This window comes from Bos indicus, chromosome 13, assembly GCF_029378745.1.
Source record: "Bos indicus isolate NIAB-ARS_2022 breed Sahiwal x Tharparkar chromosome 13, NIAB-ARS_B.indTharparkar_mat_pri_1.0, whole genome shotgun sequence".
In the NCBI taxonomy this organism is placed as follows: domain Eukaryota; kingdom Metazoa; phylum Chordata; class Mammalia; order Artiodactyla; family Bovidae; genus Bos; species Bos indicus.
In genome coordinates, this window is record NC_091772.1 from 48,132,704 (window position 1) to 48,155,811 (window position 23,108).

The 23,108-nt window shown below is 40.2% G+C and overlaps 2 protein-coding genes across 4 annotated transcripts in view; one reads left to right on the plus strand and one right to left on the minus strand.

Moving 5' to 3' along the window:
• Nucleotides 1-2,084: 2,084 nt before the first annotated feature.
• On the minus strand, nucleotides 2,085-15,572 carry TRMT6 (tRNA methyltransferase 6 non-catalytic subunit). 2 transcript variants are annotated; one of them, XM_019973371.2, is made up of 11 exons: nucleotides 15,300-15,572; nucleotides 12,419-12,546; nucleotides 10,468-10,577; nucleotides 9,824-9,915; nucleotides 9,613-9,696; nucleotides 9,222-9,346; nucleotides 8,090-8,448; nucleotides 7,622-7,707; nucleotides 6,886-6,988; nucleotides 6,708-6,794; nucleotides 2,085-5,399 (listed from the first exon to the last, which is right to left on the minus strand). In XM_019973371.2, exons 1-11 carry the CDS (start codon nucleotides 15,425-15,427, stop codon nucleotides 5,208-5,210), a joined length of 1,494 nt encoding a protein of 497 aa, XP_019828930.2. In that variant the 5' UTR covers nucleotides 15,428-15,572; the 3' UTR covers nucleotides 2,085-5,207. The 2 variants fall into 2 exon arrangements, with proteins under 2 accessions (XP_019828930.2, XP_019828931.2); XM_019973372.2 differs by lacking the exon at nucleotides 12,419-12,546 and having other exon boundaries at nucleotides 15,300-15,488.
• Nucleotides 15,573-15,593: 21 nt separating this feature from the next.
• MCM8 (minichromosome maintenance 8 homologous recombination repair factor) overlaps nucleotides 15,594-23,108 on the plus strand; it is a 47,001-nt gene continuing 39,486 nt past the window's right edge. The window contains exons 1-5 of one of the 2 annotated variants that reach the window (XM_019973374.2): nucleotides 15,594-16,025; nucleotides 18,811-19,015; nucleotides 19,295-19,378; nucleotides 21,271-21,353; nucleotides 21,868-22,017. In XM_019973374.2, coding sequence (XP_019828933.2) covers nucleotides 18,871-19,015; nucleotides 19,295-19,378; nucleotides 21,271-21,353; nucleotides 21,868-22,017 — 462 coding nt within the window. In that variant the 5' untranslated portion in view covers nucleotides 15,594-16,025; nucleotides 18,811-18,870. The remainder of the gene's footprint in view (nucleotides 16,026-18,810; nucleotides 19,016-19,294; nucleotides 19,379-21,270; nucleotides 21,354-21,867; nucleotides 22,018-23,108) is intronic. The other variant, XM_019973373.2, reaches the window with a different exon arrangement.

Here is a 23,108-nt window from a genome sequence, read left to right on the forward strand (position 1 = left end):
TTAGCGCCTTGTTAACTTTCTGGCAGTTTGAAAATGAAATGTCCCAATCACTAGCCCAGAGGCAACATTCTATTTGAAGTAAAAAATATCAGATGTAATCAGATCCCTTCTATAGAGTCCAAAATCAGGAAGAATAGAACAAAGTGAGTCTTAGTAATCAGATTTTTAGGACATGCTTCAGTACTTTGTGGGCTTCCCTGGTGGCTCAGAGGTTAAAGTGTCTGCCTGCAATATGGGAAACCTGGGTTCGATCCCTGGGTGGGGAAGATCCCCTGGAGAAGGAAATGGCAACCCACTCCAGTATTCTTGCCTGGAGAATCCCATGGACGGAGGAGCCTGGTGGGCTACAGTCCATGGCTTCGCAAAGAGTCGGACACGATGGGGTGACTTCACTTCACTTCACTTTCAGTACTTGAAAGTGAAAGTGGAAATGGCACATGAAAAAGACAAAACATCAAACATACAAAATGTAGGGGGAGTGTAAAAATGTATAGACTTTTTGTCCTTGAATATGTTTCTGAAGAAAATGAAATTAGTATCTCGAAGAGGTATTTGCACTCCCATGTTCATTGCAGCATTATTTGCAATAGACAAGATAACAGAAACAACCTAAATGTCTGTCAACAGATGAATGGGTAGATGTGGTATGTATTTACAATGGTGTGTCATTCAGCAATGAGCAGAGAAATCCTGCCATTTGTGACAACATGGATAGATCTCAAGGGCATTATGCTAACTAAAATAAGCTAAAGGTGAATACTATGTCACTTTTATGTGGAATCTAAAAATATAAAACTCATAGAAACAAAGTAAAGTGGTGGTTGCTGGGGACCTTCGTGGTGCAGTGGTTAAGTCTTCACCTTCTAATGCAGAGGGTGTGGGTTCAAACTCTGGTGGAGGAGCTAAGATCCTATGCCTAGTGGCCAAAAAAAAAAAAAAAAAAAGAACCAAAAAACCCCCAAAAACCATAAAATAAAACAACAGAAGCAATAATGTAACAAATTCAATAAACTTCCCTTAAAACAAGGTGGTTGCCAGGAGCTGGTGGGTGCAGGAGATGGGGAGATACTGGTCAAGAGGCACCAGCTTTTAGTTCTAAGATGAACACATTCTGGGGAATTAATGTAGAGCATGGTGACTGTCAAGATCACTGGGAGAAATAGCAACAACCTCAGATATGAAGACGATACCACTCTAATGGGAGAAAGCGAAGAGGAATTAAACAGCCTCTTGATGAGGGTGAAAGAAGAGAGTGAAAAAGCTGGCTTAAAACTCAAGATTCAAAAAACTAAGATCATGGCATCTGGTCCCATCACTTCATAGCAAATAGAAGGAGAAAAAGTGGAAGCAGTGACAGATTTTATTTTCTTGGGGTCCAAAATCACTTCACATAGTGGCTGCAGTCATAAAATTAAGACACTTGCTCCTTGGAAGGAAGGCTTTGATAAATCTAGACAGCATATTAGAAAGAAAAGACATCACTTTGCTGACAAAGATATGTATAGTCAAAGCTATGGTTTTTCCAGCAGTCATGTACAGATGTGAGAGGTGGACCATAAGGAAAACTACATAATTGATGCTTTAGAATTGTGGTGCTGGAGAAGATTCTTGAGAGTCCCTTGGACTGCAAGATCAAACCAGTCAATCCTAAAGGAAATCAACCCTGAATATTCATTGGAAAGACTGATGCTGAAGCTGAAGCTCCAATACTTTGGCTACCTGATGTGAACAGCTGACATGCTGGAAAAGACCCTGATGCTGGAAAAGAACAAGGGCAAAAGGAAAAGAGGGCAGCAGAGGATGAGATGGTTAGACAGGATCCACTGACTCAGCAGATGTGGATGCAAACTCTGGGAGATAGTGGGGGACAGGGAAGCCTGGCATGCTGCAGTACATGGACGGGGTTGAAAAAAGTTGGACGTGACTTCGCGACTGGACAACAACAAAATGGTGATTATAGTTAATCATAGTTATATACCTAAAAGTTGTTGAGAGTAAACTTTTTTTAACCCATTACAAAGAATTTTTAATGTCTGCTTATAAAAAAAGTTTAGACTTAGATTTTTATCATCTGGCTTGCTCTGTGCCTGTTTATACACAGTAACTTTATTTCAATAACAAATTACAGCAGACTGTTGGGAGACATTTTAAATAGCAATTAAACTCAACAGCATGTTGTACCAACAATGTACGTAACCCAGTGACATAAGGAACAATATAAACGTGACCAAGCTGACATACAGATGCAGGCAGTGACTACCATCATGACAGCCACCTGGCTGACAGCACAGGTAAGAGACCAAGTCTGAGAAAACATCCTGAATGATAAGGAGACAGATTCCAGCATCCATTTCAGCAGATCCCCATACATGCCCATCATGACATACATACAACCATGGCTTACCCAATGGTAATGATTGTACCAAATCTCTGAGCTCCACTGAACAAGGTTCTGTCTCGTGTACTCCAATTTCAATGATTTTGGTTCCAGCTAACAACTGCATGATCAAACAGATTTAACAATTGAGGAGATACCCAATTCCATTAGAGTTCCTCTTTGGATGCAAGAATAACTCTCATACAGTAGAAAGGATCTACAGAATCTGATGACATGATTCCAAGGAGTGGTATCTGACGACATACTAAGAATATGAAGAGAGTTACAGCAATCCTTCGAACATTCTCTCTAAACTGGATTTTCCTTTCAGGTTTCTGAATTTCTGGTAGAACTGCACAGAAAAGTCTGATAACTTCTAAAAATTTAATGTCCAAGGTGGCAGCTGGGGCCCAGCGGCCTCAGAGCCTGCTCCCGACATGCTTTGGCCAGCCCTGTACAGGCTCTATGATAGTAAAATTTTAATGTCCTTCCCCCACCCCCACAAAAATGGTAATTATGTCACAGGTGGAGGTGTTAGTTAATGCTATGGTGATAATAATTCTGCAATATATGTGTATCAAATCAACACACTAACACATTAAGCTTACAAAATATTATGTCAGTTATAACTCAATAAAGCTGAAAAAAATTGCTTCATACAATTTTAGTACACCTTTAAGCTAAAAAAATCTAATTAACACATTATATTTCCAAGTACCCTAATCAAATGAAGAGTATGATGGACATTATTAATGATTGTCTTTACTTTTTGATGGCCACTCATTAAAGTGCTATTTCGCATAACTCTCCTGGTGACTGGATGTCCAGTAGCCATAGAATTACCCACTTATCTGCTCCAAAGGTGATGTCCATTTTACAAACAAGACACGTGTGATTTGGGTGTCCACACATAAATGTTTCTCAAGTAGTTGGTTATGCTCCAGCAGCACCAGTGTCACCTGGAAACTTAGAAATGTGAATCTTCTGCCCCATCACAGACTTACTTAGAAACTCAGTGCAGCTCATCAATCTGTGTTTTAATAAGCCCACGAGGAGATTCTGGTGCACACTAAATCTTCAAACCACTGAATTAAATCATCAGGACTCAAAGATTAAGTAAATTACATGAATGAGAAAAAGTAATAGATAAACCTGGTGCATTAAGTTCACAACTCCAGGGTAGCTATATGGGCACACAGGGCCTTGGCAGTGCAGACCCCTAGACTGAATTGAATGAGATCGGACTTGAAAACTGGTTGAGTTTCAAGTAGGATATGGTTCTAACAACAGTGACCAGTGGAGACCAACCACTACTGAATCTGTCTGTGCATATATTGTGTTCTCTTTGACCAGACTTGACTGGATGCATGAGGGTGACAACTGTTTTCATGGACATGTTCAGTGAGATCACATGTTCAGTGAATCCATGCCTGGATTGGAGATGCCAATCCACGCATGTTTTCTTACACAGACCATGTGTCACAATCAGCTGAAAGTGAATGAAGGTGGCATCACTAACTGCATCATTAATATAAGTCAGACAGATCATAGAACAAAATGCTTTTGTTCCTTAAAAGCAATTGTTTTAAGAAAGAGGAATCAGAACTGTACTTGTTGGTAATCACCACTGGCCATTTTTAGAACAGTACATGCTATTAGGAAAGAGCAATCTTTTTTTCTTTTTGAGATGCTCCTTGCTGGATGATCCACATCTATTCTATGATGACATTAACAACATACATGATGAACATGTTTAATGAGCAAGACTCAGATTCTCAATGGACAAGAGCCTTGACTTCCTCTAAACATTTTTTCTTGGCTGCAGCAGATGACCAAAATAATTTGATTACACTTTTTTTCAGAGCTTAGAAAGGCTAACCCCCAGTCATGCCAGAGCTCAACAAACCAGCATTAATAATCACCAAAAAAGGCACTTTAAAATACATTTGACAAGGAGTGACACTAATGCAATGAGGACTGGTCTAAGCCCTGCACTAAACTTTGTTATAGTTCATACAGACAGTGCATTCTGTCTCCATGTGCATGTGTGTGTATATAAATATATATATGTGCATATACTAATATTCACATACATGTATCTATCTCCATAAGTCTCTGGGGGGAGAAAAAACCATTTGCTTCCTTTAATAGTACATAAAAATTCTAGTCACTTTATTTGGAACAAAAGAATGAGAGGTTTGGCAAATCAATGCAAAGAAGTACCCTACTACACCTACTGACAAAAACAGCAATAAAATAAATACTCAAGAGTTTTTCCAGGTCATCAACTATTAAAATAGTAAAATATTTTTTAAAAGTTTATTCCATTGAAAGGAAAAGGATGGACATTTTTGGTACTGTAAATCTCACACTCATTCATATTGCTTAGGTTGAAGAGAACGTAATGAAGAGAGGAAATTTCTTCCACAAATTCCTTCTTTATAGTACCCAAGTTTCACTGATGGTGTGTTATTCCACTTAGCTTAACATATAAACAAAACTTTGTATAAATATATTTCTTTGATCTCTAAATTCTCAAGAAATTTGCACAGAGTACTGAAAGGACTTAAAGATTTTTGTGAAATAAACAGAATTGGCCATAAACCAGACCACTGCTTACCCCAGGTTCAGGTATTTCAGCTCAAGGTTTCGACAGTCCAAACCTAGCTATGTCAGAGGTGGACAAAAGGCTTACTTCTCCTTCCTGGGAACAGGTGTATAAACAAGTTCTTATTCTTAGGATATGAAAACACAATTAGTAATGGCATTTAAGGTTTACTTACTAACTGTATAGTGTCTGAGAACAAAAATCAAAGCAATTTTTAAAAGGTTAAGAGTCAGATTCTGGGCATTTCCGTTTTTTAGCTGCTGGCTCTTCAGTCTTGTGAGATTCTAAAGTGCTGGTGCTAGATTTGAGACTGGGGTCTGCTTTAAGGTTGTCCATGGCAACAGTGAAGCCTGAGAGAAGGTACCCTCCACCTCCGCTCATCAGTAGTTTGGGATGACTTCGATCTGGCAAAACCTAATCAAGACAGAAAGACATTCATGTTTCCCTAAGCAGATAAGGCCATGCTAACAATACACATGCCAGAAATCAGAATTTAAATGACACAGATTCTCTTGAAGAGAGAACAAATTAATCAGACCAATTCCTAAGGAGGTCCTTCTTTCGCATAATAGTGCAGATAAAAGTATAGAAATTGATTTGAGTGATTTTCTTTGAAAAATATAAGTGAAATAATTTCTCTTAAACCTGAAGCAAGTTCCTGGAGGTAAAAGGGCAACTGGTTTGTGTAGTGCTCTAGGCCTGGCTTTCTCCCTCTTGGCTCCAGAAAGCTTCATGGTCAACAGCGGAGCTGGGTCCATGGAGAAGTAGCTATTGACATATAGCCAGAGCCTTCCTTCTCCAACACCCTGTTAACTCTTGTCAAAAATTCTTTTCTCCTGTTTCTAGAACTAAATAAGTTGACTACTGTGAAGTGCAAGGTTTTCCAGGTCTGCAGAATGTCCTGGATTAAGTAAGATATCCAGGAAGCAAAGCAGGGCCTGTGACAGTCATGAGGTGCGCCCCCCGCCACGTCTTAGATCTCTAACAGGGAACTGGCTGTTGAGGTGAAGCAACAGAAAGCCTTTAGCTGCTGCTCCTTTAAGATGTGTGCATTTAACAGTCACACATATGGAGGCTATGGGTTATTCCAAGTTGATAGCCGAGCACAGGTACCACAACTGTCCAATACTGCACTCCTCTAGTGGGCAATCTCTGCTCTGGGGTTCCTCATCATCCTGAGACTTTCTCAGAGCAGCACGCAAGCCCTTCCTCCCGCTTTGTCCTCCAACTCTGTCATAGGCATCAGACCGGCACGATGGTCTGGCAACGCTCCCTGCCTAATCCTGCTCCCTCTCTCTTTATCTTTCAAAGGTGTTTCTCCAATCAATCTCTTACACTTCTACCTTTCAGAGAACCTGAACTTACAGACTCCATCAGGAAATCCTGAACACTTGCTGCAAAGACATCCCAGCAAAGAGGAAAGGGTCACCTTCTTGTTAGCTGAGGAATTTTGCTATTATCAGTTATTCACTGTACAGTGCTCTCGAAGCCTTGGGGAAACATTAAGCACAGTTGTCTGCATTTTAAGTGTCTCTGGACTTGAGTTACTATGACATGATAAAAGAAAAAAGGGTCAGGAAAGGTCAGGGCACTTTGAGTTACAGACATGAGACTCTTTCATCTCTGTAGATAGAAATAGGGAGAGCCCCAGCTTTCGGTACTACTGTGCTGGCAACCCAGGAGAGTAGCTCCCAGGGACTGGCTGTAAGAACATGTACGTACCTGGTAATTTCTGAGCCAGGTTTCAGACAGCCTGAGGTTGATGACCCCTCCTCTTTCCCGAAGTTTTGTGTAGCACTCCAACAGAGGCTAAAGGCATAAACAGAGTTCTATAAATAATTATTTTGAGGGCTGCAATGTTTAGATGTAAGAATTCTAGTCCATTCCATGTCAGTATTACCTCTTTATACTGACAGTAGACCACGAATGGCCTTGAAGGAGCCACAAAGTCCAGCAAAGACAGCAGCAGTGGAGTGGGATGGAAACGACTAGCTACAATTAACCTGCAAGAAAATGTTAGACAAATTATTTCTCTATGTCCCAAGGTGGAGCACAGGTTTTGAAATGCATCTAAAATATTCATATATTTATTTGCATGACTCACACAAGGAAGACTTTTAAATATAATATTCTAGAGATCCCAAACGGTAAAATCATGAACTATTACTTTCTAAGAAACACAAATTGGATTATAAACTCTTATGGTGCTTGGCAACTCGAAGTGGAATTTAATGACATTCTTGATTAAAAAAAAAAAATCTGGAAACAAATCCAACATTGTAACACTGGCTTTGTAGATACCCAAATCTACCTCTCCCGTCAGGTTTTCCTTAGCCCTTGCCCTTAGCCAGTATCACATCAACTGGAATGCCCCACCCACTGCAGCTAGTGGGACTGCAAAGCCCCATCTGATCATGTGCTATCATTGGAGAAATTTCAATTTCTTTTAAAACTCTGAAATCAGCATAATCAATTTCCCACCCCTGCCAGATGCAGTCTCCTTTCTTTACAAATCCAAGACAGAATCATCATGCTTGTCCCCGCTACAACCAAAGCAGATAAGCAGAGAGTGCTAATCTGCCTGAAGCAGAGCCCTTGAACACCAAGACATCGCCTGTGATCTTTCATCAACGCACCCATCTGCGTTTCTTTCACTCAGCAGAGCAGCAGCCTCTAAATGTCTTTTCTTCTGCTCTTCTTGTCTCCTCTGCTTTTCCTGAATCTTCAAGAAGAAAAATAAGAAACCAACATGCTGAGTCAGGTTTTTGGAAATACTGGTCTATCCAAACATTTTAACAATAATTATCAACTTGAACTAAAGCAACAGAGGGAGATCATTTATAGGGAAGTTGAAAACACATAAGATCCCTGCTGTTATAAAACCATCATGGAGCTACCTATATAATGCTTCTGTATCCTAAAGTTCCATCCCAAAGATGAAATCACACATGTATACACTCACACACACTCTTTCTCTGTTTTGATATTTATTATCTTGGGAGCTGATGCTCTTAAAGTCAAATCAAATCTCAAGGCTTACATGAAGTTAACTGAAGCCTTGGGGAAAGCATTATGAGGGTAGTGGGAACTCTTAACATTCTTACATAATCCTTTTTACTTCCACTCTCTTTAGGCTCCTTATAGTCTGGATCTTGAGAGACAATTTCCATTCTTTCTTGTTCTTCTGGGTGATTGCTCTCTGGGGCCTCTGCTATGCTATCTTCATTCTCTTGTTCAGAAGTCTGTTTTTCCTCCAGTGTGCCATTACTTTCTTCAACTGAAGCAATGTCTTTTGGCTCTGAAGACAACATCTCGGCAGAAAATGTACCATTTAAGAGACTGTCCACTTTGTTGAGGGGGAATTCATAAAGACCACTGAGGAAAGATTTTGGAAAACCAAAACATGCTGTTGCTGCCCGAACAGGTCCACCTCCAGGATAAAGCTGAATAATGGAGCCAAAACCTGAAAAAATAAAAGAAACAGACATCTGCTTAATGGAGACAACTTGACTATGCTACCCTCAGGGTATGCCATGTTATGGAGACTGAAAGTTTCTCTGCTTTATGTTGTTCAGAGGTTGAAGATGATGCAGCTCCTCAGGGAGGTCCATCTGGACTCTATGTATCTTCCCAATGGAGGCAACACAATTCCAAACAGGTACACAGGAAGTCTTAAAGAAGTATACCCCCATTGACACTACAGTAAAACCCTGCGCGCCTGCGAATTTGTATGTAACATGATTGGCGACTGGCTCTCAGCTTCTCTCTGGGCCAATCTTTAAACAGGCCGTTAAAAGTTCTTATCTTCAACAGGGTCAGAGAAAGGGTAGGCAAATCAGGCTGTGTTGTTTTCTTCTAGGACAGGATACATACCTAGTATTCTTCCCACCCTATTCCCTCCCCTCAATTCAGGCCAATAAAATGAGCACCAGTTACCCAAGAGTTTACTGAAATTGAAATCACTGTCCTGAAGTCCTAGCCGGTCACAGGCTTCAGAACCACCCCCACTGACATGGAAGCTGGAAAGGACACTGCCACTGGGGATGCCAACACAGCTCAGGCTGGGAGATGTGGACTGTGGAGGAAGCTCCCAGAGACTGGAGCTGTGCAGGCACACCCAAGTCATTTCATTAACTTCCAGTAACTCAACCTCACTTTCCATGAGTTTGAATTTTTTAGACCCCTCTACTCAAATCATGGTAGGCTTTTAATGAACATCAAAACATTAAATCTTACCTCCCATTCGTTCCATCATCGCACCCAGCACCAAGCCTGCACACGTCTCCATCACAATCATTTTATTGCCAGCACGGATATTTCCCAATGTCAACATCTGGGCGAGTGTATCGTATCTCATGTGGCTAAGGAAAAAAGAATAATGTATTCATTTTTAGCTAAGCAAAGTCTTCTATTTTAACCATCATTTTTCAAGTTTTGTTTGTTTCATAAAAATGATGTTGATAAGATTATTGATTGCTTTGGAGGCAACAGTAAAAAAGGACTTACAATTTATGAAGTAGGAGGATACTTTATGCAGATGAGCAAGATTTTCATTTTATTTAAAATCATGACTTTCTTAAAGATATATTTTCCCCCAATTATACTTTTGAAAGGAAACAAAGCGTACTTAATTTTTCCAGGTTCTCTTGCATAATACATAACTGAAAGAATGCGGGTGGACGGCTTCACAACAGTAATCATGGCTTCATATCTGGAGGAAGAAAAACAGAACATTAATTTTAAAAAGCTAGTTTAAAAATATTTTATTTAAATAATACATTTTATAAATCTATAAAAATATTTTGTATTTTCATCCTTTTAAAAGCATAATTACTTACTTCTTTTTCTTCTTTTTTATATATTTATCTTGAGCAAATTCTGTCTTGTCTCGGAATGTTGTACTATTTTCAATTAATTGCTGAACTATTTCCTATAAGAAAAGGAGCAAGCAGATTTCCTGAAACTTTATTTTCATAGCACAGATAACTTCAAAGGTTTCTTACCACAGAGTGTATCCAAAAGTCTGATTCTCCAGGCCCTTTTCCACAGAAGTCCAAATGGATGAACTTAGTATTTTTATACTCTATCCAGAATTTGTATTAAAATATTAGTACCTTATAACTCCATTTAAATCAAAGTAAAAGAACAGACATATACAATTTAGGGAGAAAAGAGGTAATGTACACTGTCAGTCCTGAAGACACTGGCTGAAAACATTATTGAAAATGAACAAAGTCAAGCTCTAAGATGCAGTAAGTTATCAAATTCCCTTTTGTTAACAATATTAGTAATGTCATTCACTTACATTCTTGTGTTTAAGAAACAAAATCTTTGACACACTGAATTGCATAAACACTTCAAGCTATTTTTAATAGAAATGTACTGTATTTTTACATCTTACCTTAGGAAAAGTCTGCTTTAAAAAGCAACCAATTTCCTAAATAAAAAATGAAAACGAAACAAAAAATTCTTTGAATTTTACCTCGCCTTTAATGCCTTTGTCCTTTAAAGCTTTTATGTCCTCTTGAGTAAGTTTCTGAGATTTTCCATCATCAATTATATTTCGATTATCAGTGCCCGCTTCTTTGGTTTCTAAGGAAGAAAATTGCTCTATGACATATATGATCTGAAATTATTTAAAAATCTTTCTTCTTCTAAGTTTATATGTATATCCAGCCCGTCGGCCACTTAAATTTGGCCTTTCAGTTCTACTTCTTTTGTTGTTCAGTTGCTAAGTCATGTCAGACTCTTTGTGACCGCATGGACTGTACTCACCAGGTTCCTCTGTCCTCTACTATCTCCCAGAGTTTGCTCAAATCCATGTCCATTGAGTCCGTGATGCTAACCGTCTCATCCTGTGCTGCCCTCTTCTTTTGCCTTCAATCTTTCTCAGCATCGGGGTCTTTTCCAATGAATTCCACTGCCCCCACCCCAATCCACTACCCTTTCTTGTCACAACTAGCCCAAGCCTCTCATTCATATTCTTGCTTCCACTCTTGCCCCCTAACAATCCACCTGGACAGCAGAGTTCTTTTTAAAATGCAAACTGGCTCATCTATTCCAACGCACAAAACCACACAGTGACTTCCTGTAGCAATTTAAAGGCGACCCGCAAGGTTACACATGATTTGGTACCCGGCTACTTTTCAGGTCTCATTTCTCAAGCCCTGTACTCAGCCACTCCACTTCCTCATGTTCCTCAGACACAGCAGGGTGGTTACAATGCGGGAATTTGGCATTTGCTGCTCCCTCCACCTGGAATGCTCTTGCAACGTTTCCAAGTGGGTGGATCCTCTTTACATCACTCAGGGCTGAGCTTACCATCTTAGCCAAGTCTTATCTCATTCAATCAGCCTTCAGTACACCTCCCTGCTCCACCATCTGCGTAGCACACATCACCACCTGAAATTATGCTGTTTGCTTGTCTATTTGATTATTTTTGGCATTTCCCACTGCTAAGTGGGCATCCCTGATGGCTCAGATGGTAAGGAATCTGCCCTCAATGTGGGAGATCCAGGTTCAATCCCTGGGTTGGGAAGATCTTCTGCAGGAAGAAATGGCAACTCACTATAGTATTCTTACCTGGAGAATTCCACAGTCCATAGGGTTGCAAAGAGTCAGACACGACTGAATGACTAACACTTCCACTGCTAAATAAATTTTATGGGATGGTCTATCTAACAAACTGCTGTAACTGCAGTGCTTAATCATGCCTGGAATGTATTTGATGGTTAATAAAAATATGAATATTTGTATCTAATATTTAATAAATATTTAGTAAAGTGGTTTGAATCAGAATTTCATTAGTATTTTAATTATTTAATAATTTTATTCATAAAATATTTTAAGTATACTTATTTTAATAAAAATTTAAGGATTCAATTTAATGATAATACTAAACCCATGAGGCTGTTACAACTTCCTATGTGTCATATGATTGAATACTCACTATAGCTTGGTCATTAAGCATGTGTTATGGTCCTATTTTACAGATAAACCTTAGAGAAACCAAATAACTGGCTCAAGGTTACCAGGTAAGTGATGAAGCTGGAACTTAAACCTAGTCAGTTGAATTAAAAACCCGACATCTTATCCTCTTCCCTATATGCTATCTACCTCAAAAGTCGGTAACTTCTAGACACCAACAGGGCTCTACACCTGTTCTTACACTGAAGTTGCAAGGATTCATGGGATTAAATATCTGGCCCACGGTCAGAGGGCTGGTTAATGATGGGCTGGAGTTAGAACCCAGGATATCTCAAAGCCAAAACCAAACCCTAATTCATTCTACTGAGCTACAGTTCTCAGATTGTGAGTTCAGATTCCTTTGGGAACAGCCTGGGCTAGCATTTCAGAATTAATTCAGGTTGACAGGTTTCTGACTGGACAGCTCAAGAGCATCTATTTTATTCATCCTAAGTAGTATAGTGCACCTGAAGTAGGCTCTTCCTTCTTCTTCTTAGGCTGAAGGCTTCCTCCATTGGTCACTTCAAATGTGGTTCCATAACTATGGCCAATGATGTTATCCAGATAGAACCACTGTTTTTCAAAAGTTACTTTCCTGGGGGGAAAAATGCAATCAATAAGCTGAATCTCATCTGCACTCAATTTAGGAAAGATATATTTGACCTAGTTTACTTCATAATCACTCTCCCTAAAGGATAATTGGCAGCACTATCTCTGACCATGAACTGACAAATGAATGAAAGAGAACCGGGCTACGGGCAGATAGATAAAATTAATAAACAAGGCACAAAAACAAAGAATTTGGAATGAGAAACAGGGACAGAAGACATTATTTTTTCCGAGGCATTGGTCTGGCTCCAATTTGCACTGACAAGATGTCCAAATTTGCATATTTCAGATTTCCTGAGTAGCATAAAGTGTTGCCAAGATTGCCGTGCCACTAACACACATACTGTGACACCTCCTGAACACAAGAAAACCTCAAAACTGAACAGTCATTGAGATGACACGGATTTAACAAATTCCCTGGCCTAAATGGCCATTTTCTTTGAAAATTATCCAGTAAAACCAAATGGTATTTGCCTGTAAACATTACTGACAATTCACACATTTGTAAGTGATGCCTAACACTGACAACGCTCTACTGAGGCCCTGGCAATTTTAGCTTTTCCCACTACCCAGATTTTGCTTTCCAGGTGGCACTAGTAGTAAACCCACCCTGCCAATGCAGGAGACTTAAGAGACACCGGTTTCATCCCTAGGTGGGGAAGATCCCCTAGAGAAGGAAATGGCACCCTACTCCAGTATTCTTGCCTGGAGAATCCCACGGACAGAGGAGCCTGGCAGGGTACAGTCCATAGGGTTGCAAAGAGTCGGACATGACTGAAGCACAGCACAATTTAAAAAGGAAATCCCACAAAAGCCAAAAAAAACTTTCCTTTCAAAAGAAGAGAAATAACACCTGCTGAGTGTTGATCAGAGGTTAGGTAGTATGTATCAGATGGTTCACACTTTTTGATTTAATTCTCAATTTAGTCATCCTGGACATAGCTCTTTCCAGATGAGCAATCTTGAAGCTCAGGAAAAGTGTCTTGCCCAAAATGCAGTTACATAGTAGGAGCTGGGATTTAAATCCAAGTCTGCCTGAACCCAAAGCCTGGTTCTTTCCACTACATAACACAGTCTACTCAACAAAGAACCAATGGATCTCAGGAAGTCTGTTTAGCTTCAGGACACTGCCCACACCGATAGAACTCTGAATTCTGAAAGACGTGTACTGACTAGTTTTTGTGCCCCATCCCACACCTTCTCTTTCTGTGTGCCCTGAGAGGCTGACCACAACAGAATCAGATGGCACCACATCACCCCGGCCAAAGGCTTCCCATCATTCTAGACCCCTGGATGCATCACAAGTCTCTACTGGTGCTCTAGACCTTTTCATAACTCTGTATGTGTATGTGTCCATCTTCATTAAGTCTCCTCACTAGAATCATCTGAGTGAATTTCTCCAAGATCCTAAGTGAATCAGACAGGGCCAATTCATGTTCTTTGCTGGGTCCTCAGTGACTGACACATAATAAACACTCAAAATATTTGTGGACATGAATCCCCTCAGAGAAGCTGAAACTCAGCTCAGACTAGATTGTGCACCATCCCCTGCCTCATCCTTTGAGTAGTTCAGTGCTTGTGAAATACTGGTTCTGAGCTGGGTTGGGTTTACCCTCTGGCAGCTGATCTGATATGCAAAGAAGTCACTCAAAGTCACTCAAACTGACCGGCCTGACAGGAGGTCGCTGTCAGGAAAGTGGGACCTAGTCAGAAGGACATGGGCAAGAGTGAGACGCGCAGAGTCTGCTCACAGAGCCAGGATTGCTTCTGCCCAACCAGATGAGTGCAGCCCTGTGGAAAAAGTGAAGGGACAGTCTGCCCTGGTATGCAGTTGAGCTCAGAATCATTTTCTAAATAAAATGGAAACTAATGCTATGCTTCTGCCAAGAAAACTGATAAAAAGTGTTTCAAAGTATGTGTCTTAAGAATACTTTTTAGAAATAAAGATGTTGCTGTCTGTCTCCTTGGGAATGAAAAGCCTAGTCTAAAAGAGTATGTTTTTAAGACCCACATTCGAACAACCACATCTTGTGATAAAGCAACTTAAAAGGACAATACGAGAAAGAAAAACCAAAGGTTCACCTGTATAGTCGTTATACAGCTGTGTTAACTGTGGAATCATTCATCAAACTTATAACCTAAGGACTTTGCTGTACTGCTATATTTAAATTTAAAAGCTTAATTAATATAAGCATTTTATAGAAATAATGTACTTGGAAGCAAGCACACATTTCTAATCAGAAAATCTGGGAGGGTAAAAGTTGTTGGTTTCAAGAACACAAAATAGGGATGAGGGGGTTCTGGGAGGCAAGGATGAGATCAGAGGGTGAAGGGTGGGTTCTGTGAGAAGACAAGAGAGAAGAACCCAACATTTGAGGAAAGAACCCCAGGATGTGGGAAGTGGGGTGGGGGGAGGGGGGAAAGGAGGGGCTTGCTGAAGAGGGGCGGGGCACACGAGCGAGGGCCAAGAATGGGGAAAGGACTCTGGAAAGATTAAGTAAGATACTTAACATAGAGGACCAGGAATAAGGTCACGGCTCTGTTGGAAGACAGGAGGCGTGAGGGTGATCCCGAGGGCCAAGGATGGGATCCTGGGGGCTAAGTCCTCAGTGGAAAGATCCGAGAGGAGATAACGAGGGAGAAGATAGAGAATCCAGAGAACCAAGAAAGGGACCCCGGTGAGAGAGTATGTCTAGAAGGTGGCGGCGGAGAACTCCTAAGGCCAGAGACCTGACTTACTTTCTCCGCTGGACTTGCACTGCTTTAAACACATCTTCCCGTTTCAGCACCACGAAGTCGCCGTCGCGGATGCAGTGATTCCCGGGATACTGTGGCTGTGGGCCTGGTTGATCCTCAGAGCTCTCCATGATGTTCAGAGGGTCTCTGCTCCGCAGCGTCCCTCCAGTTCCTCGCGCTCCGACCCTGGGGCTAGGCCGTTGCCGCCCGCAGGTTCACCTCCAAAAACCTAAGGGGACGCAAAGCCTCCGACCGGCACCGCCCCCACGTGCTGCGTGCCGCTTCCGCTTTCCGGTCGGAACCTCGGGAGGGCTTCCGGTAGCCTCGCGGCTTCCGTCTGGCTAATCTCCTTGATTGGCTGTCCTCCATCCCGCCCCTCACATCTCGGCGCGGCTTCGGGTGGAAGTTGCGTCACAGAAGCGCCAAAAAAGAACTAGGGAAAGTTTGGTTTGCATCGCTGTTGTGGCTGCCTACTGTAGACGTTTTCTGGCTAACCTATGCGGTCTAGGTGGAGAAGTTGAGGTCCTCGAGCCGCTACAACAGACAAGACTCGGTCCTGAGCCGGAACGTCAGGAGAGCTAAGCGTGAAAAGTCTGCGAGGCTTGGGTAGAGTCACCTGAGGAGCTCGCACCGCGAAGTCTCTTCTCACCTCGCCTTGCCTTCCCACTAGAGGAAGCGAGAGTCAGCCGAGCAGTGAATTGAGTGTTTTGGGACCTCTGTCTTTTGCAAGTAAGAGCTTAGTCTTGAGGAGACGTAAGTGAAGTGGCGTATATAACCAAGCATAGCAGCCCGACAGTGGGTTTTACTCATTCTCCAGACCTACCTCTTGGATTTGTGTTGGAATTTTTACTAGTTATTCTCACCGTATTACCTCATTTGTAAAAGACGCGGCAGGTAGCGTTTGGAAGCAGCGCTTCAGCTTAAGAATGGCAGAGATGAAGTTTCAGCCCAGTACTGTCACCAGACAACTTTGATCTTAATCAGTTCGCTTATTTCCTGTGGTCTAAATTTTTAAAATATATGACGTGGTCTATATATTATCAAAGCCCTATTAGTTCCTTAACATCATGAACTTATTAACTTATTTATTAATTAAATGCTTTAAATAAAGATGCGGATAGGCTGTTTTGGAATGAATTGCCCTACAGTCTGCTGCTGCTGCTAAGTTGCTTCAGTCATATCCGACTCTGTGCGACCCCATAGACGGCAGGTCACCAGGCTCCCCCGTCCCTGGGACTCTCCAGGCAAGAACACTGGAGTGGGTTGCCATTTCCTTCTCCAATGCATGAAAGCGAAAAGTGAAAATGAAGTCGCTCAGTCGTGTCGGACTCTTTGAGACCCCATGGACTGCAGCCCACGAGGCTCCTCCGCCCATGGGATTTTCCAGGCAAGAGTACTGGAGTGGGGTGGCATTGCCTTCTCCGGCCCTACAGTCTATGTTATGATAAATTCTTATTTTTATCCTTAAGATAGGAACTTTTTTAAATTGAAGTGTAGTTGATTTATAATGTTAGATTCACGTGTACAATATAATGTTTAAATTTTTATAGATTATACTTTACTTAAAGTTATACTTCAGGGAATACCTTGGGCTAAGTGCTTCCACCGCAGGGGGCACAGGTTCCATCCTTGGTCAGGAAACTAAGATCCTGCATGCGGTGCAGCCAAAAAACAAAAAAAACAAAAACGTAAAGAAAAGAAAATCCCAATCATAAAGTTATTATGAAATTGAAATATTGGCTCTATTCCCTGTTGTGTGCATTGCATTTTTTTCAGTTACTTAATACCTAGTAGTTTGTACCTCTTAATCTCCTTTACCGATTCCACCCACACCCCTCTCTACTAGTTTTTAAACATTAAAAATGTTTTTATTTATGGCTGTGTTGGGTCTTCCTTGTGGTGCCCTGGCTTCTCAATAAAGTGACTTCTCTTGTTACAAAGCACAGGCTCCAGGGCTCCTCCGCCTCAGTATTTTCCCAGCTGGAGCTCAGTAATTTGTGGCAAAGGGGCTTAGTTGCCCCAAAGGCATGTGGCTGCAAATTCCTAACCACTGGATCACCAGGGAAGTCTTTGTTTTATTTTTTAGATTCCACTTATAAGTGAAAATATACAGTACCTTTCTCTGACTGACTTCATTAAGCATAAAACTATCCAGCTCTATCTATTTTGTTGCACATGGCAGAGTTTGTTTTTCATAGTTGAGTAATGTTTCATGGTGTGTGTGTATGTGTGTACATACCACATCTTTATCCATTCAATTTAGGTTGCTTCCATATCTTAGCTGTTGTAAATAATGTGTCTGTGAATGTTGGGGTGAATACCTTTTTAAATTAGTGGTTTTGTTTTCTTCCTGTACTCTGGAGTGAAATTGCTGAATCATATGGTGGTTCTATTTTTAATTTCTTGAGAAAGCTCCACACTATTTTCTATAGTTGCTACACCAATTTACATTCCTACCAACAGTGTAGTAAGGTTCCCTTTTCTCCACATCCTCCCCAACATAAATTTGTTGTGTTTTTGACAATAGCCATTGACAGGTGTTAAGTGACAGCTCATTGTAGTTTTTGATTTGTGGCGTGGCAAAGCTGTGACAAACCTAGACAGCGTATTATAAAGCAGAGACATTACTTTGCTGAAAAAGGTCCTTATAGTCAAAGCTATGATTTTTCCCAGTGGATGGATGTGAGAGTTGGATCATAAAGAAGGCTTAGCAGTCGAAGAATTGATGCTTTTGAACTGTGGTGATGGAGAAGACTCTTGAGAGTCCCTTGAACAGCAGGGAGATCAAATCAGTTAATCCTAAAGTAAACCAGTCCTGAATATTCATTGGAAGGACTGATGCTAAAGCTGAAGCTCTAATACTTTGGCTACCTGATGCGAAGAACTGAATCACTGAAAAAGACCCTAATGCTGAGAAAGATTGAGATGGTTGAATGGTATCACCAACTCAATGAACATGAATTTGAGCAAGCTCCAGAATATGGAGATGAGGAAGCCTGGTGTGCTGCAGTTCATGGGGTCGCAAAGAGTTGGACACGACTGAGTGAACAACAACAAATGACCAAAATAAAAGTTAATTAACTAAAAAAAGAATATCCATGTGTCTCTAATAAAAGTGGATAGAACACTGCTGGACTGACTGTAAGGAGCTGTGATGATGTATTTCTAAAGTCACAGGTCAAGATAATGTTCAGCTAGTGCTGCCCTGTAGTAAGTCTCACAACAGTACAAAGTTATTTTAGAGTTAATTACCTCTTGTTTTCACTTCTATTGTGGGAATTCCTTGAAAGCAATTATGGTACCTTATTTTTATCATGGGATAAAATCATTTTAATCATTCAATATACTTGTTTAAACATCTGTGGTATGCCTTAAAAAGAGGTGAGGATTAGAAGAGTAACTGCAGAGTGTTTGGAGTTTGTACCATTCTGTGCAACATCACAAGCCTGTTTGCTGGTCTCAAACTAGAGTATATATTAATTTTTGCTTATTTACTGTGTTAATACATTTTTAGGAATACGGTTTCCCCTACAGTTTTGATGAGGACTTTCCTATTCTCTATCTTTTGAAAGACATGAATGGAAAGTACAGAGGCAGAGGATTTGGACAAGGAAGATTTCAAAGCTGGAAAAGTGGAAGAGGTGGTAGGGGCTTCTCAGGAAAATGGAGAGAAAGAGAGCACAGACCTGACCTGAATAAAGCCACAGGAAAACATCCTGGTAGGAGAGGCCAACAGTAGTTCAATTTTTTTTTTTTCTTCCATGAAGGAATCTGTTCATGCCTGTTGTGAAAAGCAGTTTAATTCAAATTTGTCTGTCTTTTATTTGATGTTACCCTTAAAGGTAACATTTGGATGTTAATATCCAAAATTAGTGAAACCTGTAATTTAGATATTTGTTAATAACATGTCAGTATCTCATTAAAAGGGGAAGCAAATTAGAAAAAAATGTTTCTATTAACCCAGTATTCTGTTTTTGTGGGTTTTTTTGCTTTTTCAGAACAAACCCCACAGTCTTTGCTACTACAGTCAACATTGGATCACTTCATACCATATAAAGGCTGGAAGCTTTATTTCTCTGAAGGTAGAGTTTAAAGTGCTAAAGTACTATAAGTCTTATTTTCTTAACTTTCTTTAGATGCTACATCTCAAATTACTATAATTTATTCTGCTTACATATATATATATGTGTGTATATATATTTATATATATACCTCCATCTCCTTTTCTTTAATCTTGATTCACCCAAACAAATTATGTTTCAGGAGCATTATTTTTCATTTTTGTATCAGAAAAACAAACCCACACTAGTTATTTCAAAAAGAGGATTTAATACAGGGAATTGGGTATACAGACAGAGGATTAAAAGAACAAAAAGGGAACATTAAGGTAAACTAGATAGTATTAACTCTGGAAAACAGCAACTAACCTTTTGACTGAGGAAACAAAAGATAAATAGTGCTGAAGTTGGACTTCCTGGTTGTCTTAGCAGTAAAGAATCCACCTGCTGATGGATGAGATGTGGGTTTGATCCCTGGGTGGTGAAGATCCCCTGGAGAAGGAAATGGCAACCCACTCCAGTATTCTTGACAGAATAATCCCATGGACAGAGGAGCCTTATGGGCTACAGTCCACGGGGTTGCAAAAAGTTGGACGCAACTGAGCACACGTGCACACTGAGGTTCCAGAACCTAAGAATTCAAAGGAGGAGCCACGGCGTAGCTGCAGTTTCAGCCTTAGAGGGACACCCTACAAACCTGTATTTGGACCTCTGCAAAATATCTTTCAGAGCTGTGCTCAGACTCTGAGGTGAATTAAGCTGGTTGCTGCTGGTAATTCTGGCAGGAGAATGGTTGGTGCTTGGAGTTGGGGGCTAGAACTGTAGCTATCCTCTACATCTGGAGAAATGCTGAAAAGAATTGTAAACAATGAATTCCTTTCTTCCTATCCTTCTACCTGCCAATACCTAAAGTTGCCTTTAATTGGCAGAACTTTACAGAAATCTGGGAAATGTATTGTGCAGATCTTAATAATAGAATCACAGAGCAGAAAATAGAAGGATAGGCTTAGAACCAAGAGACAACAACCAACAAAGTTTATGTAGAAACATAGTTAAGGATTTCTCCTTTATCGGTTAACTTCATATATCTGTGTGTATGGATTTGGAGAATTGTCTTTTCTATGGTCTTATAGTATTGTGGGCTTGTTATATCTCCCTCTAGACTGCACTGCTTGCTTCATACCACGTACTCAGTATTCATTTTGTGAATGAAGAAAGGGATTTACAAATGCTTTCCCTATTGAGAGTTGTGTTCTTTTTTTCTGTCATATGAGAAATGTTATGTTTCATAGTTGATGTGTCTTGTGTTGCTTTAGGATGCACTAGCCACCAATACCTGCAATATTTCCCTAGCAGTTAGCGCAGAACAAGGCGCCTTTGGCCAGTTGTACTTTGAAACTCCAGTCTCCTTCATTGTACTGATCGTCTGTGGGAGACCAACTCAAAAATGTTACAGAACTTTACCAAGTGGAAGATAACTTTACAGTTTTGGGACTGGAGTCAAGTTGTAACCTACCTACCCTGATCTCAGGAAGGGATCTGACAAATGGCTATTTGAACTAGTAGGATTTTCTTTGCAAAGAGATAAGAGTTTAGTCTGTGTGCTAAACTTTGGCTCTATCATGTAAGCTATTTGAACTAGTAGGTCTTACTAGGTGTCACATTTCATTGTAAAGATTTTCAGATATTGGTGGTTTTAGAGCTACTTCCTGTCTGCATTTCAGATTATGCAGACCTGAACTTGTTTTAGAATCTTAAGTTTACATTTTATACCAGTTCTAATCTAAATGTAATCAGAATGCACAGTGATTATAAGCCATCTACCATGTATATAAATAGTATTTCTTCTGTCTCATGAAAAATGTGCTTATACATTTGTGATTATTATTAGTCTGATGTCGTATTTGTTGGATTAGTTTACAGTGACAGCATTCCTTTTATTGAGAAGATTGAAGCATTTGAAAGTTTTTTCACAGAGCGTATTGAGTTATATGATAAGGTAAGGTTCTTGTACAACAAAGCTACTAGTCCACCTTTATGTGTCGTCTTATTGAACAGTGTATTTGAGGTGCTAGTAATTGTGACTATAGACAGTGGACTGCCTTGGCCCAGCTACCAGCTTCCCACTTACCAGCAGTGTGGACATTGGTGAATTACTTACTTTCTTTGTGCCTTAGTTTTCTTGTCTATTATTAGAGTATAATAGTATTAATACCTACTTCAAAGGGTTGTTAAGTGGCATAAGTCAGTTCCGTTCAGTTCAGTCGCTCAGTCGTGTCTGACTCTTTGCAACCCCGTGAATCGCAGCACGCCAGGCCTCCCTGTCCATTACCAACTCCCAGAGTTCACTCAGACTCATATATTTTAAATACTAGAACTGTGCTCGACACAAAACATAGAATACTTATTATCACCATATTAACATATATGCTTTCTCATAGTGTGTGATCGAATGCTCATGATAATTCACTCTGAAAAACCAATCCTTATTTTCATATCTTAATATTTTATAGGATGAAATAGAAAGAAAGGGAAGTATTTTGGTGGATTTTAAAGAACTGATAAATGATGATGAAATAATTAAACTGATACCAAATATAGCAAATGAATTAAGGGATACACCTGAGAAAACCCTGGCTTGCATGGGTCTGGCAATACATCAGGTAAATGTTTATTTTGTGACTTTTGTCAAACTTTAAAAGGAAGATTTCACAGTAACAGTACCTTCTCATAGACTAATTTTTATCAACAGACCTTTGCTAGAACTGAAAGGTTGCAGTCTGGTTAGAGGAAGACTTCGTAGGTGTGGGGGGCTTTATAATGGGTCTTAAAGTGTTACTGAGGACTGGACGTAGAGCAGAGGAGGTCAGGGTATCCGAATGAGGGTTCATTACAAAGATTCATCACAGGATTTATACACTGCTCGTGACCTAAGACTGGGAACCTTGACTGTTTTCAGACTCCTCTTGTTCATTAGTTCATATCTAAATTACCACATCCTTTCACTTTTATTTCTAAAGTGTCTCTTAAATCCACCTCTTTTCCATCTTTACAGTCTATTTCATCTTTCCTTAACGGTTGCCATACATGGTAAAACATGGTTTGTCCTTGGAAACCATGGTGACTGTTTCCTGCCAAATGACGCCCAAACCCTTTATGTGGCATTGAAAGCCTTCCATAACGTAGTTCAACTTCTCTTCCCACTCTGTATTTACTACTATCCAGCTAAACTGAGGTCCCTCTAGGATTCTCTGAGTCCTGTACCTCTTACACGTGCTGTCCATTTGGCATAGAATGCCCCTTGCCTCACATATCCAAATGTCTTGGGTCTAACTCAGTTATGACTCTGTGAAACCTTTTCATGACTCCTTTTCAAAACTCATATGGTTTTTTGGTCTGTATATCTTTATGGTAACAATTACAGCTGTGTATTCACATCTCATTTTTTTCAGAGTTGAGCCATTTTTTTCAGAGATGATTATTTTTTTCATGGCAGCATGCTGCTTTGTACACAAGTAGATGGTAAATATTTATTTTACCTAATGTCAAATGCCAAGAAAGTAAGTATTGGTTATTTCAGAAGTCATCTTTATTTCTTTATCTTAACATTGAATTTGAAGAAGTAGAAAATATTTTTTCACCAGAATACATCTAGAATGTATAGCTTTGGGGGCTTCTGTAAGGACTTTTAATACTAGGTTTAGTTGAGACAGAAAGTAGCAGACTTTCTGTCAGTCCAGGGACAGCAAAACCC

Bases quoted from the DNA above. Each gene is read 5' to 3' on its own strand.
- TRMT6 (XM_019973371.2), bottom strand. From the start codon at position 15,427: ATGGAGAGCTCTGAGGATCAACCAGGCCCACAGCCACAGTATCCCGGG. The intron at 12,547-15,299 runs GTAAGTCAGGTC...TTTTCCCCCCAG, and splicing joins GTGCAAGTCCAGCGGAGAAA to GAAAGTAACTTTTGAAAAAC. The intron at 9,916-10,467 runs GTAAAATTCAAA...CTTTTCTTATAG, and splicing joins ACAAAGGCATTAAAGGCGAG to GAAATAGTTCAGCAATTAAT.